This window comes from Gorilla gorilla, chromosome 5 (assembly GCF_029281585.2).
Source record: "Gorilla gorilla gorilla isolate KB3781 chromosome 5, NHGRI_mGorGor1-v2.1_pri, whole genome shotgun sequence".
Classification (NCBI taxonomy): Eukaryota; Metazoa; Chordata; class Mammalia; order Primates; family Hominidae; genus Gorilla; species Gorilla gorilla.
In genome coordinates, this window is record NC_073229.2 from 195307542 (window position 1) to 195319828 (window position 12287).

Here is a 12287-nt window from a genome sequence, read left to right on the forward strand (position 1 = left end):
CCCTGTTGTGAACCGTGCATGTGAGGGATCTAGGTTGCGCTGTTCTTATGAGAATCTAATACCTATTGATCTGTCACTTTCTCCCATCACGCTCAGGTGGGACCATCCAGTTTCAGGAAAACAAGCTTAACACGCCCACTGATTCTACATTATGGTGAGTTCTATAATTATTTTATTATATATTCCAGTGTAATAATGGAAATGAAGTGCCTAATCAACATAAATGCGCTTAAATCTTTTGGCCCAGCTCCTACCTCCCGGCAGCCTCGCCAGGCCCAGAACTCTCTCCAGTCAGCCTCTACAGACCAAGCTCATGACTCACAATGGCCTATTTAGGCCCATACCCTACCTCACGGCAGTCTCCGCAGATGAGCCTACTGCCTCACAACAGCCTCCACAGGCACAGCTCCATCGTTCCAATGGCCTCTTTAGACCCAGCTCCTGCCGCCCAGCCTTGTCTCCAGGCCCTGAACTTTCTCCGTAAGTTGAGGTAGCTGGGACTGTAGGTATACATGATGATACTTGGCTAATTTTTACATTGTTTTGCAGACATGGGGTCTCACTTTGTTGGCCAGGCTGGTGTCAAACTAATGGCCTCAAGTGACCCTTCCACCCCTGCCTCCCATCCTCGAGGTATGTGCCACCACAAGGGGCACTTGTTCAATTTTCTAAAGAAAAAATTTCTAAAGTAAGGCTGTGGGATGATGGCAGGAAGATAAAAGAAAAACAGAAGAATAAGTTAAAATGACTTATTCACACATATTCTTTTGACAGCAAGAAGAACTGTTAGTATATACATTGCTTACAAACAAACAAACGGCAGATAAACAATGTTGTATAGGAACTTCAACACACACTGTACAATATTCCCACTTTGCTGACATAAGTTATGGAAATTTCGTGGTTTCCTTGAGTGTCGCTACCAGTATTTTGGTCCTCTGACGATTTTTATCAACTTCCTCATCTGTTAACTTCTCTCCAAAGTATGTCATGTCACGACATACTGCCGCTGCACGAACACGGCCAGTGTCTTCCTATTAAACATGTAGAATGCTTTCCTAATTTCTCTTTTTACTCTCTGTCTTTGTGTTCTGCATTTTCCTTACTTTTATTGTCAGAAACTCCAGAAAGTCAATCGTACTAATTTATCACGATTTGCTTTATTAATTTATACTATGCTTATATGGAATTTTGCCCAACAGACCTCATTACAATTTGGGCCAGGGCCCAGGGCTAGGTTTGTTTCAGGGTCAGGGCCAGGGCCCAGGGTTAGGCATGTTTTAGGGTCAGGGCTGGGGCCCAGGTTTAGGGTTGTTTTAGGGTCAGGGCCGGGGCTCAGGGTTAGCGTTGTTTTAGGGTCAGGGCCGGGGCCCAGGGTTAGGGTTGTTTTAGGGTCAGGGCCAGGGCCCAGGGTTAGGGTTGTTTTAGGGTCAGGGCCGGGACCCAGGGTTAGGGTTGTTTTCGGGTCAGGGCCCGGGCACAGGGTTAGGGTTGTTTTCGGTTCAGGGCCAGGGCCCAGGGTTAGGGTAGTTTTACGGTCAGGGCCAGGGCCCATTGTTAGGGTTGTTTTGGGGTCTGGGCCAGGGCCCAGGGTTAGGGTCGTTTTAGGGTCAGGGCCAGGGCCCAGGGTTAGGGTTGTTTTAGGTCAGCGCCAGGTCCCAGGGTTAGGGTTGTTTTAGGGTCCTGGCCAGGGCCCAGGGTTAGGGTCGTTTTAGGGTCAGGGCCAGGGCCGAGGGTTAGGGTTGTTTTAGGGTCAGGGCCAGGGCTCAGGGTTAGGCTTGTTTTAGGGTCAGGGCCAGGTCCCAGGGTTAGGGTTGTTTTAGGGTCAGGACCAGGGCCCAGGGTTAGGGTTGTTGTAGGGTCAGGGCCAGGGCCGAGCGTTAGGCTTGTTTTAGGGTCAGGGACAGGGCCCATGGTTAGGGTTGTTTTAGGGTCAGGGCCAGGGCCCAGGGTTATGCTTGTTTTAGGGTCAGGGCCAGGGCCCAGGGTTAGGGTTGTTTTAGGGTGAGGACCTGCTCCCAGTGTTAGGCTTGTTTTAGTGCCAGGGCCCAGGGTTACGGTTGTTTTATGGTCAGGGCCAGGGACCAGGATTAGGCTTGTTTTAGTGCCAGGGCCCAGGGTTCGGGTTGTTTTAGGGTCAGGGCCAGGGCCCAGGTTCGGGGTTGTTTTAGGTCAGTGCCAGGGCCCAGCATTAGGATTGTTTTAGGGTCAGTGCCAGGGCCCAGGTTTAGGGGTGTTTTAGGGTCAGGGCCAGGGCCCAGCGTTAGGGTTGTTTTAGGGTCAGGGCCAGGGCCCAGGGTTAGGCTTGTTTTAGGGTCAGGGCCAGGGCCCAGCGTCTGGGTTGTTTTAGGTTCAGGGCCAGGGCCCAGGGTTAGGGTTGTTTTAGGGTCAGGGCCAGGGCCCAGTGTTAGGGTTGTTTTAGGGTCAGGACATGGGCCCAGGGTTAGGCTTGTTTTAGTGCCAGGGCCCAGGTTTATGGTTGTTTTAGGTCAGGGCCCAGGGTTAGGGTTGTTTTAGGTTGAGTGCCCATGGTTGGGTTTATTTTAGGGTCAGGGCCAGGGTCCAGGGTTAGGGTTGTTTTAGGGTCAGGGCCAGGGCCCAGGGTTAGGCTTGTTTTAGGGTCAGGGCCAGGGCCCAGGGTTAGGGTTGTTTTAGGTTCAGGGCCACGTCCCAGGTTTAGGGTTGTTTTAGGGTCAGGACCTGGGCCCAGGCTTAGGCTTGTTTTAGTGCCAGGGCCCAGGGTTAGGGTTGTTTTAGGGTCAGGGGCAGGGCCCAGGTTTAGGGTTGTTTTAGGTCAGGGCCAGTGCCTAGGGTTAGGGTTGTTTTAGGTCAGGGCCAGGTCCCAGGTTTAGGGTTGTTTTAGGGTCAGGGCCAGGGCCTAGGGTTAGGGTTGTTTTAGGGTCAGGGCCAGGGCCCAGGTTTAGGGTTGTTGTAGGGTCAGGGCCAGGGCCCACGGTTAGGCTTGTTTTAGGGTCAGGACCAGGGCCCAGTGTTAGGCTTGTTTTAGGGTCAGGGCTAGGGCCCAGGGTTAGGGTTGTTTTAGGGTAAGGACCTGGGCCCAGGGTTAGGCTTGTTTTAGTGCCAGGGCCCAGGGTTCGGCTTGTTTTAGGGTCAGGGCCAGGGCCCAGGGTTAGGCTTGTTTTAGGGTCAGGGCCAGCGCCAAGGGATTGGGTTGTTTTAGGGTCAGGGCCAGGGCCCAGAGTTAGGGTTGTTTTGGGGTCAGGGCCAGGGCCCAGGGTTAGGCTTGCTTTAGGGTCAGCGACAGGGCCCAGGGTTAGGGTTGTTTAAGGTCAGGGCCGGGACCCCGGTGTGGGGTTTTAGGCTCAGGGCCAAGGCCCAGTGTTAGGATTTTATTGTCAGGGCCCAGGGTTAGGGTTTTAGGGTCAGGGCCCAGGGTTAGGGTTTTAGGGTCAGGGCCCAGGTTTAGGGTGATTTCCAGGAAGTGACATCACAATGACTCAAGCTACCACTTACTGTTGATTGTGACGAAATGCCAGCTGAAGCACATGCCTTGGGAGCTAAGTGGTTGCTGCCCTTGACTACTATGAAGACTGGTGTGGGAAGGGTCGCTTTGGATGCACTTGAGCTGGGGTCCCCAACCCCTGAGCCATGGAGCCGTAAGGAGCCACACAGCAGGTGAGTGGTGTCGAGTGAGGGAGTGAGGGAAGCTTCATCTGTATTTACAGCCACTCCCCTTTGCTCACATTCCCGCTTGAGCTCCACCTTCTCAGATGAGCAGCAGCGTTAGATTCTCATAGGAGAACGCACCCTGTTGTGAACCGTGCATGTGAGGGATCTAGGTTGCGCTGTTCTTATGAGAATCTAATACCTATTGATCTGTCTCTTTCTCCCATCACGCTCAGGTGGGACCATCCAGTTTCAGGAAAACAAGCTTAACACGCCCACTGATTCTACATTATGGTGAGTTCTATAATTATTTTATTATATATTCCAGTGTAATAATGGAAATGAAGTGCCTAATCAACGTAAATGTGCTTAAATCTTTTGGCCCAGCTCCTACCTCCCGGCAGCCTGGCCAGGCCCAGAACTCTCTCCAGTCAGCCTCTACAGACCAAGCTCATGACTCACAATGGCCTATTTAGGCCCATACCCTACCTCACGGCAGTCTCCGCAGATGAGCCTACTGCCTCACAACAGCCTCCACAGGCACAGCTCCATCGTTCCAATGGCCTCTTTAGACCCAGCTCCTGCCTCCCAGCCTTCTCTCCAGGCCCTGAACTTTCTCCGTAAGTTGAGGTAGCTGGGACTGTAGGTATACATGACGATACTTGGCTAATTTTTAAATTGTTTTGCAGACATGGGGTCTCACTTTGTTGGCCAGGCTGCTGTCAAACTAATGGCCTCAAGTGACCCTTCCACCCCTGCCTCCCATCTTCGAGGTATGTGCCACCACAAGGGGCACTTGTTCAATTTTCTAAAGAAAAAATTTCTAAAGTAAGGCTGTGGGATGATGGCAGGAAGATAAAAGAAAAACAGAAGAATAAGTTAAAATGACTTATTCACACATATTCTTTTGACAGCAAGAAGAACTGTTAGTATATACATTCCTTACAAACAAACAAACGGCAGATAAACAATGTTGTATAGGAACTTCAACACACACTGTACAATATTCCCACTTTGCTGACATAAGTTATGGAAATTTCGTGGTTTCCTTGAGTGTCGCTACCAGTATTTTGGTCCTCTGACGATTTTTATCAACTTCCTCATCTGTTAACTTCTCTCCAAAGTATGTCATGTCACGACATACTGCCGCTGCACGAACACGGCCAGTGTCTTCCTATTAAACATGTAGAATGCTTTCCTAATTTCTCCTTTTACTCTCTGTCTTTGTGTTCTGCATTTTCCTTACTTTTATTGTCAGAAACTCCAGAAAGTCAATCGTACTAATTCATCACGATTTGCTTTATTAATTTATACTTTGCTTATATGGAATTTTGCCCAACAGACCTCATTACAATTTCTAACCTGTTTTATTTTGTTTTTTTTTTTCTGAGACAGGGTCTCCCTCTGTTGTCCGAGGCTGGAGGGTAGTAGTGCTATCGCAGCTGACTGCAGCCTCAACCTTCCAGGCTGAAGCGATCCTCCCATCTCAACCTCCCACGTGGCTGAGACTACAGGTGCTTGCCACTACGCCCAACTAATATTTGGTATTTTCGTATACGTGGATTCCAGAGGGGTGACAGCGAAACGTGAGTAAGCATGGATTTTGGTATATGCAGAGATGGGGGGCTGTAACTAATTCTGTATACTGAGGGACGGCAACTGTATATGTTTTTACAATTACGCTGTAGGATACATACTGTTGCATAGCCTTGAAAATAATAATTTTTAATGGAGTGGAATAATAATAATAATATTGCTAAAAGTAGCAGCTGGCCAGGTGTGGTGGCTCACACTGGTAATCGCAACACTTTGGGAGGCTGAGGCAGGAGGATGGCTTGAGGCCAAGAGTTTGCGATAGGCCTTGGAAACAAAGGGGGAGTCACCATCCCTACAGAAAAACACATGAATTAGCCTAGTGTGGTGGCACGTTCCTGTAGCCCCAGCTACTTGGGAGGCTGAGGTGGGAGGATCACTCAAGCCCAGGGAGGCTGAGACTGCAGTGAGTCATGATCAGGCCTCTGCACTCCAGCCTGGGTGACAGAGTGAGACCCTGTCTCAAAACAACAAAAAAGTAGCAGCTAACATCAACTGACCTTTTATACCAGGTGCCTATTGATACCATAGTTTAATTTCTTAGAACTGTTTCTTATTTCACTTACCAACTCTGTCTTCAGTTACTCCCAGATTTTTACTGTGTGTGTACAGATGACCTTTTGTTTAGATTGAATTGTCTCCCCAGAAGTAAGATTACTGTGAGTCATGGTGAATGGACATTCTCATTACCCTTGATGTAAATTGACAGGGTTTTGGGTGCCTCCCAGCTATAATCTTAGCACTTTGGGAGGCTAAGAGAGGAGGATTGCTTGAGGCCAAGAGTTGGAGGAGGCAGTATGGCAGTATGGTGAGACCCTGTCTCCATTATTTTAAAAAATTGACAAGCTTTACCCGGGAAGGCTTATACACAATGTAAACACCCCTCATAGTATAAGAAAGTGCCCATTTCACTGCACCTTTGCCAGCACAGGGTATTATAATTTAGTAAGTCATTTTTTGTTTGATTATTTTAAATAGATAAAAGACCTCATATTACTTTACTTGTCACATTTCAACATCTTTCCTTAGCTTATTAGCTCTACCTCTTTTCTGTCTGTAAATGGTTGTTGTTGTTTTGTTCTTTGAGACAGGGTCTTGCTCTGTCACCAGGCTAGACTGTAGTGGCATAATCATGCCTCGCTGCAGCCTTGACCTCCCAGGCTCAAACTTCAGCATTCCGAGTAGCTGGGACTACAAGTGTGCACCACCACTCCCAGCTAACTTTTTTCTTCTTTTGGATAGAGACAGGTTCTCACTGTGTTGTCCAGACCGGTCTCTAGCTCCTGGCCTTAAGCAATCCTCCTGCATTAGCTTCTCAAATTGCTGGAATTTCAGGCATGAGCCACCATGCCTGGCCTGGGCTAGTCCTGTATTCTCTAGAGTTCTCTTTACTTTGTGCTAGCCAATCTCTCATTATGCTGTTCACCTGTTATAATGAATAATTCTCCGTATTAAATTTTACCACTTTAAACTTTTGAGTGGTTTATGCTTCCTGATTGGACTCTGACTAATATGTTAGGAAGGGTCCCAGGAGATAAACCCACACAGATGGGATTTGGGCATAGGTTTGGTTTCCCAGGGGGCAGTGCTGAGCTCTTTGCCAGTGGGAAATGGGATGCTGGTGATTTCCAGGAAGTGACCTCACAGTGACTCAAGCTACCACTTACTGTTGATTGTGACGAAATGCCAGCTGAGGCACATGCCTTGGGAGCTAAGTGGTTGCTGCCCTTGACCACTATGAAGACTGGTGTGGGAAGGGTCGCTTTGGATGCACTTGAGCAGGGGTCCCCAACCCCTGAGCCATGGAGCCGTAGGGAGCCACACAGCAGGAGGTGAGTGGTGTCGAGTGAGGGAGTGAGGGAAGCTTCGTCTGTATTTACAGCCACTCCCCTTTGCTCACATTCCCGCTTGAGCTCCACCTTCTCAGATGAGCAGCAGCATTAGATTCTCATAGGAGAACGCACCCTGTTGTGAACCATGCATGTGAGGGATCTAGGTTGCGCTGTGCTTATGAGTATCTAATACCTATTGATCTGTCACTTTCTCCCATCACGCTCAGGTGGGACCATCCAGTTTCAGGAAAACAAGCTTAACACGCCCACTGATTCTACATTATGGTGAGTTGCATAATCATTTTATTATATATTGGATATATAATACGTATATATATTTATATATATGTAATAATGGAAATAAAGTGCCTAATAAATGTAAATGTGCTTAAATCTTTTTAAGCAGATTCTTCAGGCCCAGCATCTGCCTCACTGTGGACCCCCCAAGCCAAGCTCCCAACCTTTCAGCAGCTTCTACACACCCAGCTCCCACCTGCCAGTGGCCTCTTCAGGCCCATGGGGCTCATTCCTCACAACAGCCTTTCCAGTCCCAGTTTTTCCCTTCCGGCGGCCTCTCCGGGCTGAGAACCTCCTCAAGTCGGCCTCTCCAGACTCACTTGCACCCTCCAGGCGTCCTCTCCGGGCCAAGCTCCTCTTCCTGGCTGCGTCTCCAGGCCCGACTCCTGCCTCTCAACAACCTCTTTGGACTCAGTGCCTACCCATCTCCTGGCGTCCTTGGTCGGCCCACAGCTTCCTCAAGCCAAGCTCCCCAGGCCCAGGTCAGGCCTCACGGTGCCCCCTCCACGATGAGCTCCTGCCCTCCAATGGCACCTGCAGGACCCAAATGGTCTCCGGTCGGTGGGCTCCTCCACGCCAAGCTTGGGCCTCCCGGTGACCTCTGCAGGCCCAAGTTGTCCTGAAGTCGGCATCTCCCAGCCATGCCTCCCAGCAAGTAAGCAAGCTCTTTTGGCTCAACTCCTGCCCAGCTCCCAACCGCCTTTGTAGGTCCCGAACTTTCTCCAGCCAAGTTCTTTGGGCCTCATTCCTGCCGCCCGGTGGCCTGTACGGGCCCAGCAATGGTTGGAGAACGGCCTCTGCAGGTCCCGCTCTTGCCTCCCAGGGGCCTCTCCAGGCCCAGCTCTTGCCCCCACGGCGGCCACCTGGGGCCAAGTCCCTGCCTGCCTCCCAGCAGCCCGCATGCGGCCCAGCTCCTCCCTCACGGTGGCCTGTTGATGCCCATGCCTCTGGTACCCTGCCCAGAGGCATGAGCCCCTGCCACACACTGGCTCCTCCCACGCTGAGAGAGGTCAGCGTGAGCCCTTGCCTCACACCGGCCCCTCCCATGCTGAGAGAGGTCAGCGTGAGCCCCTTGCCTGACACTGGCTCCTCCCACGCTGAGAGAGGTCAGCGTGAGCCCTTGCCTCACACCGGCCCCTCCCATGCTGAGAGAGGTCGGCGTGAGCCCTTGACTCACACCGGCCCCTCCCACGGTGAGAGAGGTCAGCGTCAGCCCCTTGCCTCACACCGGCCCCTCCCACGCTGAGAGAGGTCGGCGTGAGCCCTTGCCTCACACCGGCCCCTCCCACGCTGAGAGAGGTCGGCGTGAGCCCCTTGCCTCACACCGGCCCCTCCCACGCTGAGAGAGGTCGGCGTGAGCCCCTTGCCTCACACCGGCCCCTCCCACGCTGAGAGAGGTCGGCGTGAGCCCCTTGCCTCACACCGGCCCCTCCCACGCTGAGAGAGGTCGGCGTGAGCCCTTGCCTCACACCGGCCCCTCCCACGCTGAGAGAAGTCAACATGAGCCCCTTGCCTCACACCGGCCCCTCCCACGCTGAGAGAGGTCGGTGTGAGCCCTTGCCTCACACCGGCCCCTCCCACGCTGAGAGAGGTCAACATGAGCCCCTTGCCTCACACCGGCCCCTCCCAGGCTGAGAGAGGTCAGCGTGAGCCCTTGCCTCACACCGGCCCCTCCCACGCTGAGAGAGGTCGGCGTGAGCCCTTGCCTCACACCGGCCCCTCCCACGGTGAGAGAGGTCAGCGTGAGCCCCTTGCCTCACACCGGCCCCTCCCATCCTGAGAGAGGTCAGCGTGAGCCCCTTGCCTCACACCGGCCCCTCCCACGCTGAGAGAGGTCAGCGTCAGCCCCTTGTCTCACACCGGCCCCTCCCACGCTGAGAGAGGTCGGCGTGAGCCCTTGCCTCACACCGGCCCCTCCCACGCTGAGAGAGGTCGGCGTGAGCCCTTGCCTCACACCGGCCCCTCCCACGCTGAGAGAGGTCAGCGTCAGCCCCTTGCCTCACACCGGCCCCTCCCACGCTGAGAGAGGTTGGCGTGAGCCCCTTGCCTCACACCGGCCCCTCCCACGCTGAGAGAGGTCGGCGTGAGCCCTTGCCTCACACCGGCCCCTCCCACGCTGAGAGAGGTCAACATGAGTCCCTTGCCTCACACCGGCCCCTCCCACGCTGAGAGAGGTCGGCGTGAGCCCTTGCCTCACACCGGCCCCTCCCACGCTGAGAGAGGTCAACATGAGCCCCTTGCCTCACACCGGCCCCTCCCACGCTGAGAGAGGTCAACATGAGCCCCTTGCCTCACACTGGCCCCTCCCACGCTGAGAGAGGTCAACATGAGCCCCTTGCCTCACACCGGCCCCTCCCACGCTGAGAGAGGTCAGCGTGAGCCCCTTGCCTCACCCCGGCCCCTCCCATGCTGAGAGAGGTCAGCGTGAGCCCTTGCCTCACACCGGCCCCTCCCACGCTGAGAGAGGTCAGCGTGAGCCCCTGCCTCAACAGGCCACCGTGAGGGAGGAGCAGGTTTGCACGCGGGCTGCTGTGAGGCAGGCAGCGACTTGGGCCTGGGAGGTCGTGGTGGGGTGAGAGCTGGGCTTGGAGACTCCCCTGGGAGGCAACCGCGGGGCCTACAGACTCTGTTCTCCAGCCGGAGCTGGGACTGTTCAGGTACTGGGAGGTGGGATGTGGGTCTGAAGAGCTTGGTTGCAGAAACTTCGGGGTCTACAAACGCAGGCGGGAGCTGAGCCAAAAAAGCTTGTTTGCTGGGAGGCGGGAGATGCAGCCAGGAGAAACAGCTGTGCCTGCAGAGGCCGCCATGCGGGAGGCGGAGGCCGGGCCTCCTCAAATCGGCCTCTCCAGACCCACTTGCAGCCTCCCGGCATCCTCTCCGGGCCCAGCTCTTCCTCCCGGCTGCGTCTCCAGGCCTGACTCTGGCCTCCCAACAACGTCTTTGGACTCAGCTCCTGCCCAGCTCCCAGCAGGCCCAAGTTGTCGTCAAGTCGGCCTGGAATTGGGCCTGGAAGAGCAGCAAGTCGGCCTCCCCGGGCCCAGCTCCGTCCTCTCGGCGGCCTCTCCAGGTGCAAAACTTCCTCGAGTCAGCCTCTCCAGGCCCAGCTCCTCCTGCCTCCCAGTGGCCTCTTTCAGCCCAGACCAGCTCATGGCTCTTGGCGGCCTTCCCAGGCCCCGCTTTTGACTTTTGGTGGCCTCTTCAGGCCCAGAACTTGACCTCCAGTGGGCCTTTGCAGGCCCGGCCTCCTGCCTCTCGAAGGCCTGCACGGGCCCGGACTCACAGCGGACTCACAGCAGACTCTCCATGCCCAGCTAGCTCTCGCCTCATTGCGGCCTCCCGAGTCCAAAGCTCCTGCCTCTCGGCCGCTTCGGCAGGCCCAGCTCCCGCCTGCCAGTGGCCTCTTTAGGCCCAGCTCATTCCTCACAACAGCCTTCCCAGGCCCCGTTTTTCCCTTCTGGCAGCCTCTTGGCCTCTAATTTGTTTATCTTTTGTGTATAAATCCCAAAATATTGAATTTTGGAATATTTCCACCATTATGTAAATATTTTGGTAGGTGATTTATTTGGGGTGAGTTTCTGCACCAAGCTCGAATTTTTTATTTTATTTTCCTTATTATTTGGTGTTAAACAGGTTTAATGACGGTCATGGCAACTGTTTGGCACAATGAAAAATATCGCGGCCGGGCGCGGTGGCTCACGCCTGTAATCCCAGCACTTTGGGAGGCCGAGGCGGGCGGATCACGAGGTCAGGAGATCGAGACCATCCTGGCTAACACAGTGAAACCCCGTCTCTACTAAAAAATACAAAAAATTAGCCGGGCGTGGTGGCGGGCGCCTGTAGTCCCAGCTACGCGGGAGGCTGAGGCAGGAGAATGGCGTGAACCCAGGAGGCGGAGCTTGCAGTGAGCCGAGATCGCGCCACTGCACTCCAGCCTGGGCGACAGAGCGAGACTCCGTCTCAAAAAAAAAAAAAAAAAAAAAAAAAAAAAAAAAAAAAAAAGAAAAATATCGCCCATTATCAACGTGTTCTGTTCTGGGGAAGGGTGCAAAGGCAGGGTGAATCACTTTCTTAAAAAGTATAGCTCAAGTTGGGAGTGCAGAGGGAATGGGGAGAAAACCCTCCCGCTGCCTGTGTCGAAGTGCAGGAGCCCCCACCCCCATACTCACCTGAGTCCAGCCCCTCTGGGGAAAGAAGGGGTGCATGAACTCCCCCTAGTCCACAGGCACCTCCCTGTGGCCCAAGGCCCTCTTCACACTCCATCTTGTAGCCCCAACAGGAGCTATTTTCCGAAAATAGCTTTTGGAAGGGTTGCACCAGAGCCTGAGCAGGGTGAGGTGGGGTCAGGCAGGGTGGGAGTCAGGGCAGGGGCAGCAGCAGTGGACCCGCTATGCACACATCTTCTTCTCCAAGGTTTGTGTGCAGAACCTCCTGCCCATGCTGCCCCAGCAGCTTCAGTTGGCACCTGCCCCAGTCCAGCCTCTGGGACCCATGCAGCAGCTCCCAGCGGCCCTGCACCCACCACCAGCATCCGTTTCACCTGCAGTTGAAGATCCGTGAGGTGCCCAGAATATCATGTAGTCATCAGTCCCACAGAGCAGCCCGCGAGGCTGAGGGTCCTCCCACTGGACCGCCCCCCATCTGGCACCAGTGCTGCCCCTGCCCCTACTCTCAGCCTCACGTGACTCTCGGGCAGAGGCAGTGGTGGGGCAGCCAGGGCAGCGTCAAGAGTCTGAGCCAGGTGAGGTGCAGTCAGGACCCCCACAGGGCTGGGAGTCAGGGCAGGGGCAGAACAAACCTTGGAGGGGAAGATGTGTGCATAGTGGGCCTGGAGGGCGGCTGTGGCCTAGTGGACGGGAAGAAGCAGTGGGCCTGGAAGAGCTGCATGATCAGGGCTGGCACTGGTCCAGGGTGCGTGCAGTGAAGAGGACAGCGCCTTCT

General features: G+C 54.1%; 1 protein-coding gene across 1 annotated transcript; it reads left to right on the forward strand.

The window, feature by feature from the left end:
* Positions 1 to 247: 247 nt before the first annotated feature.
* Positions 248 to 8210, forward strand: LOC129534554 (uncharacterized). The gene is made up of 5 exons (XM_055392015.2): positions 248 to 480; positions 3864 to 3921; positions 4015 to 4247; positions 7280 to 7337; positions 7456 to 8210. Exons 3-5 carry the CDS (start codon positions 4091 to 4093, stop codon positions 7970 to 7972), a joined length of 732 nt encoding a protein of 243 aa, XP_055247990.1. The 5' UTR covers positions 248 to 480; positions 3864 to 3921; positions 4015 to 4090; the 3' UTR covers positions 7973 to 8210.
* The last annotated feature ends 4077 nt before the right edge of the window (positions 8211 to 12287 follow it).